The 6,691-nt window shown below is 36.6% G+C and overlaps 2 protein-coding genes across 3 annotated transcripts in view; one reads left to right on the plus strand and one right to left on the minus strand.

Moving 5' to 3' along the window:
- Nucleotides 1–515: 515 nt before the first annotated feature.
- LOC115241188 (apoptotic chromatin condensation inducer in the nucleus) overlaps nt 516–6,691 on the plus strand; it is a 14,169-nt gene continuing 7,993 nt past the window's right edge. Inside the window, exons 1-8 of one of the 2 annotated variants that reach the window (XM_029816829.1) lie at nt 516–762; nt 1,325–2,705; nt 3,036–3,123; nt 3,211–3,321; nt 3,392–3,593; nt 3,686–3,891; nt 3,977–4,201; nt 4,310–4,570. In XM_029816829.1, coding sequence (XP_029672689.1) covers nt 1,327–2,705; nt 3,036–3,123; nt 3,211–3,321; nt 3,392–3,593; nt 3,686–3,891; nt 3,977–4,201; nt 4,310–4,570 — 2,472 coding nt within the window. In that variant the 5' untranslated portion in view covers nt 516–762; nt 1,325–1,326. Of the gene's footprint in view, nt 763–1,324; nt 2,706–3,035; nt 3,124–3,210; nt 3,322–3,391; nt 3,594–3,682; nt 3,892–3,976; nt 4,202–4,309; nt 4,571–6,691 lie in introns of both variants that reach the window. The other variant, XM_029816828.1, reaches the window with a different exon arrangement.
- The window catches only part of LOC115241231 (S-adenosylmethionine mitochondrial carrier protein homolog), a 7,018-nt gene continuing 6,126 nt past the window's right edge, over nt 5,800–6,691 (minus strand). The window contains exon 6 of the mRNA XM_029816887.1: nt 5,800–5,930. Coding sequence (XP_029672747.1) covers nt 5,800–5,930 — 131 coding nt within the window. The remainder of the gene's footprint in view (nt 5,931–6,691) is intronic.

A 6,691-nucleotide genomic window follows, 5' to 3' on the forward strand; every position in this document is an offset into this window, starting at 1 on the left:
TGTAATAAAACAATAATTTGATATTATAAAATGTTTATCTTGTTATTCTTGAGACAGCTACATAAAAAAATCTATGCATTTTGGATAATAAAACAATAGCTGGATGAGCTAAAATAATTGTACGATTTAGATAATTCGTGTAATTATCTTCAATGCAGTCAAAACGGCCGATAATGTCATCAATCTTTTATTATCTCCAGGCCGACTTGTCACGAAAATTTACCCAGTGCCAGCAGTCTTTTAATAGCATCTCGTCGATGGTTCAAGCTTATCTATAATTATGTTCTTTGCAATAAAAATTTTACAATTTTTTATGAGACAAGAATTTCCACATCAATACAATCTCGTATACAGACTTTAGATCAAATTCCTCCTGTGATATTTTATTGAAATCTTCATAGAAAGAATTTCTTGTTATTTTTATGTGGCGAGTTCTTCTATTGGATATGAAATATATCGGATATATATATATATATCGGTCATATATATGTGTAGTGTGTAGTATATATATATAATATACATAATTCAAATAATCGCCAAGAATATCCATCGAGTCGCTATCTAGTGAAATGTGGATTCGTGTTTCGTGGTCGATCGAGCGGTTGTATGGTGGCTCTTGCACGAACGAACGAAAGAATTGTTGAATAGCGTCGTCGGGATCACAATTTCTCGTCGAGAGCGCGGCATATTTATGTGTCACCGAGGCTGCCGGCGGACACGAAGCCTGTAATTAAACACACGGACGCAGCACAGCAAAATCGAGTAAGTAACCGTGGTTGTCGCAGTCATCGTCGCCGCCGAGGGAGGCTCGCGCGCGAATTTACACTGATAACCACAAACCGAAATGCGTTAGATCGATCGACGAATTCAAAGAAGACCTCGACCTTGGCTGCGGCGATTGACGGCAATGCGTACGAATTTCTGAGCACCGATCTGTAAAAAGAGCTGATGATGATCGAGATGATGGTCCAAGTGATATAGATATATATTGTCATCTAATAATCTCGAATGCATATTTCCGCCAATCATCATTAGATCGCGACGCGCGAAATGAATATGGAGGCAATATATGTGAATGTGTGTGTGTATGTATATATATGTGCATTTGACGCCTCAATTGATAAAAACACGCAAAATTTGCAACTGCAGATGAATATTGTTTTATTTTTAAGCTGTACTAAAAATTTATCAAATCTGTATTGTGATTACATGTAAAAACATCGATATAACTTGTAAACATTTTATAGTTGAATATACATTGTAATCTCACAGATAACTGGATAAATTAAATATACATGATTATAACAATTTTGTTATTCTTTAGGTATGAGGCGCAAGAGTGAAAGAAATAAAGCAAAAGGATCTCCAGAGAAGAAAATCGAGAAACCAACAAGGAAGTCAATGCGTAGACGTAACAAGAAATCGCCTTCCACTTCGCCTTCTGAACAGGATGTCCTTGTCGAAGAAGCGGCTAAAAGCGCCACTCAAGTCAAAGAAATTGAAAAGGAGACAAGCGTACAGACGCGCCTACAAAGTAAAGAATTGGAACAGATACCACATGGGCGCGAAGAAAAAGTCTCATCTAGTGAAAGAGACACGAAGGCGGACTCACCAGAAAATGAGGAAGATAACGGCGGCTCTGTATGGAAAGTAGCGAGGGCGGATGCATCACCTGGCGAGATACAGAAGTTGAAGCTATGTAGGCAGCGCAACACATCAGAAGCATCATCAGATACAGCATCTTCGAGTAGGAAAAGTGTTAAGTCAAGTAGCAAGTGGCAAGAAAGTGGTGAGGGCGTTGCAGAGGAGGCTGACTCGGCAGACGAGCAACTGGTTTCTTGTACAAGAACGCTCAGTAGCGCTGAACAGCCGAACGATCCCTCCTCTTCATACCCAGGTCAGGACTCCAACGAAGAGGTAAGTGATAGCAAGGAGATCCTGCCTGAAACCACTTCAGCCAACTTGTTGTCTGACGATAAACCAAACATAGATCAGCACGGTGAATCAAATGAGGCAAATTGCGCTGCCCAAATCGTTGATAATGAACCTGGTAAGCCGGGTAGCACGACAACCGCGCTGACTCCTAGCGCAGACAGCGATTATCTTTGCGAGAAGCCCCCTGCCATTGTCACCGTTCAGGAAGAGAAGACTGTGGAAGATGTCAGCGAAAAATCAACAGAAATATTCGGCCAAGAGACTAATGTAGAAAATGCTCATAGAGACACTAGTAGTGAGGATGAGGAGAACGATAAAGCGAAAACGCATCGTCCGGTGGACTCGTCGTCCGATTCTAACGATGAGTCGCGCCCTAAAAGAAGTAGAAGTAGCGACCGAACGTCGCCACGTGCGACTCGCAGAAAACATCGAAACAAATATAGAGATTCGTCAAATTCTGAGACACCCGATTCCGAAGATGAAACTGTTGACAGTAAAGTCACCAAACCTTACGTCGAGGAGGAGGAGGAAGAGGAAGAGGATGAGAAACCAAGTACAGAGTATTCACAAGAAAATGATAAAGAACGATCGGTTTCGCCGGAAAGAACAAACTCTCAATCAAACAATGTAGAAAAGATGGAGATTGAGCAATGTGAAACTGTGCAGGATAAATCAGAAGAAAATACAACTGAAAAATTAGAGCAAACTGCACCAGCCGGCACTCAGACGGTCACTCACAAGCCCGTGAAAGTCAACTTGAAGAGATCATTGTAAGAATAATTATCCTTGTGCAATGAGTATTTTTTCTCAACAAGGGAATTTTATATCTGAAAAAAAAAATGTGTAGTTTATAATAGATATTACTTAAAATTCTTGAATATATCGTTATACGCAGATTCGATTTAAATATTTCGATATTTAATAATTGAAAAAATAATTTATTATTTCTTAATTATTTTAATTTCTAATTTATTAGTTCTTAAACTTATTATTTCCATTTTTATATATATATGAATAAATGCTATACATATAGTTAAATGATCAATAATGCATAAGATTAATATTATATATTATAATATTAATTTCTACTTGTTTTTCAGTTCGGCAAGAATATTATCTGAAAAAAACGAAGTGAAAAAAGACGATCCTGATGCAAGCGTCGACAATGAGTCCAATAGTCAAAATAAGGTATATGATGTTTAATGCTTTATTAATGTTGTGAAAGAATATTTTTTTTTCTAAATTTGTATTACATGAGTGATAAATGTATTTCAGGAAAACGGCAGCGAACAAGAACCGAAATGTGTGCCGCGGAAACGTCGATGGGGAACTGCGCTTTCTACAGATACCGCACCCTCGTTCTCTATCTCGACTGATTCACTCAAGGTAACTTTCTTTTATTATCATCTCATTTTCATTTTTGAATATCAAAATTCAATAACGATAATATCGATAGGCATTGGTACCGGGTGCAAAACCATTATCTATCAACGAAGTTCGTCTCTCGAAGGATGACGATGAAGACAAAGATCGTCATAGAAGTAACGATAAACGGCACAATTCCAGTGACAGTACAAATGATAATAAAATAATAGACGAAAACTTACAGAAGAATGGCACTGCTAAAAAGGGCAATGGAAAAGCGGATAATCACATTGGTATGTAATTCGTATTCGTAATTTGTTAGAATCGGCAAATTTTTACCTGAGATATGAATTAATGCAATGTTTCAATTCTTCCTACACAGCAGCGAGGCGGAAGATATCGATCGTGAAGGAAATGCCGCATGTGAAATCACCAAGTCCGCCTACGTCTAAACCTACCAATATTCTCCTGATCAAGAATCTAGTTCGTCCTTTTACGTTAAATCAGATCAAGGAGCTTCTTTCACGTACCGGCACCATCGTGGAGAACGGATTCTGGATGGATCGGATTAAGTCCAAATGCATTGTTGAGGTGCGATTATATATAAATATAGAATGTTACAATTACCACAATGAACTGTAGAGCCCAATACTTCATCATTATTCTGACATAATAGTATTCTAACGAGGATCAAGCTTTTGAGACGAGGCAGGCGCTTCACGGAATCTCGTGGCCTATGTCGAATCCGAAGAAGCTCCATGTGGAGTATGCTACGAAGGAGGACATGGAAGCTGCACGGGAATCATCCAAGGAACAACCAATCGCTCGCAAAGCCGAGCCACTCTCGTCCGACCCATGGCAGCAAGATTGGGGTCGCGATGAAAAAATCAACATAACTAAGGTAAGAAGTTTCACAAATAAGATAAAAACTTACATAATCTCGCTTATGATACTGCTTAAAATATCGAAGCATCTTGGATCAATTCAACAAGACATGTTCATATATTAGGTGACCGTAGTGAGAGAATGGGATTTGGGCAAAGAGGATGGCCAACAGCACATCAGGGAGAAGGAACGCGAGAAAAAGGAGCACGACAAGAAGCGACGAGCAAGGAGTCGGAGTCCAGCATTGGACGCGCATTTATCGGCACCGGCTCGTAAATTCAAAAAGAAGGAGGATGATCCACCGCCAGCCAAGCTCCTAGATGATCTCTTCAGAAAGACGAAGGCGACACCTTGTATATATTGGCTGCCGCTTACGAATGAGCAGGTTGGTAAATCCAGTGAACACTAAAAAGCTATAAGAAATAACGATAAGATATTTATGTAGGAGTTCTTCATTATAAAATATTTAATAGAATAAAGTTTTAAATATAAAATACAGTAACATATGCTTTTGAAAATTGTGTTAAGGGCATTCTACAATGGCAGTAGGCAGTACAGAGTGAGGAGTAAGATTTTAAGAGTTGGTTTTAAGAGCAAATGGGAATTGCCCATTTCGTTACTCTCGGTCTTTACATCACTAAAAACAGTATACTCTCCTACTCCTACAGCCTTGTTACTGCCATTGTAGACGACGCATAATATAGACTTTGTTTCTTGCGGATTGACAGCAGTATATCTTCGAGATGTTCGTGGGACTTCCGTGGATTCTCGCGATAATAATCGCGCTTTTCAATGTTTGTACTTACGGTGAGCTATTGATATTTTTCTATTTTTTTTTTTAATAGGAGAAAGTTTAATAGAATTATTCATAATATACAAATTTTCTCCAAATTGGCAGAAATTATAATTTAATCATTGTTACTGTAGATAAGTAAAGAAGTAGCAGCGTTGCTATTAATAGTGATTAAATTGCGATAAATTTGTAGAAAATACAAATTAGAATAACATTTAACTGTGTGTGAAATGTAAAAAATAACAATCAAAAACGGAACAAAGTCGTGGATAAAAATCGAGATATAAACATTTTTTTAAATCTTCATATAATAGGACGAAAATATATAATATGATATATCGGATATTCAACGTTTGATCAGAATTCGAGTCGAATTCGAATCTGTGATTCGAGGATAATAATTCAATAATTTGATTAAGAGATTTTCGATTATAAGCAAAATTGTACAATGCAATGTAACTAAATAGTTTTTCGTATAATTATAATATATAAGTTAATCTTTTATCAATTAAATGTCCGATTAATTTCTTCGAGCACTCGATAAAACTCTTTTACAGTTATCTAAACTTATCGTATAAATAAAATTAAAGAATTGAAAAAATTTGCAAAATAAGTTTCTATCAATTCGCAATTTGCATGTTTTGATTTGTAGATTTTTTTATAATGATTACATCGCGGCTATCTATTTTTATAGTTTATATAAACGAATTTTTTTATCCTAAATTCCTTTTTTTTGCGTATTATGCTTATTGCGATATTTAAGCAATATCTTTTCATTAGAATTATATACGTTTTAGTGTGAAGCAATGTTTTCCATTGAATTAAATTGGATTGAAAGACATCAGATATCTGATCGCAAATTTATAGACTTTACCGTTAGTTCCAGGAATTTTTAATATCTGCATACTGTTAATAACAGTCTGTATATCACCGTACAAATCCGCTGGATTCTCTTTATATAGCAATGTTATGTTTGTCACAAAAATTAGATCATCCCAGGTAGCAAATGTACGTCATTTAACATCAAAATCATGTTATTTGACATCCATAAAATATTATTTGACGTCAAAATCACGTGCGCTTGCTAGCTGAAATGATTAATAACATGATGACTAATCATAAGATGATTATCGTGCGAAATCCTCGTTCCGTTTTATGTTTGTACGTGAACCTTGCGCTCGAATTGCGATGGATATTATGATTATTATTTTCTAAACGATGTTTTAATGATATTCTTTTGACGACGAATGTAAAAATGACAGTTAGATGCAGTCTATTTGCGGCGAAACCAAAATAAAGATAACGATGAACTGTATTTGTTTTTATCCAAGACATTACATTTTTATACATTAATGTTTTTTTCCGTTACAGCTCAACCTCCAGCTTCGTCCAATCAACTACTCGTGTCAGAGATCTGCTTAGACTGCATATGCGAAGTTACTACGGGATGTAACACCACTGTCGGTTGCTATAATGTGGCTTGCGGGCCTTTCCTCATAATACCGGCCTATTGGATTGACGCTGGCAAACCAACTGTAAACAACGAACCGAGCAATACCGATGGTGGTGAGTTAAGTTTTTTTTTTATAAAAAGAAAACTGCTTTCGAATATCTATTCGAATACTATAATTCTATAACTCTTTAATGCTTTATAGCTGCATTTTCTTCTTTATTTGGCTCTCTCTCTCTCTCTCTCTCTCTAATCGAAATAGA

Source organism: Formica exsecta, unplaced genomic scaffold, assembly GCF_003651465.1.
Source record: "Formica exsecta isolate Colony F162 unplaced genomic scaffold, ASM365146v1 scaffold47, whole genome shotgun sequence".
Taxonomy (NCBI): domain Eukaryota; kingdom Metazoa; phylum Arthropoda; class Insecta; order Hymenoptera; family Formicidae; genus Formica; species Formica exsecta.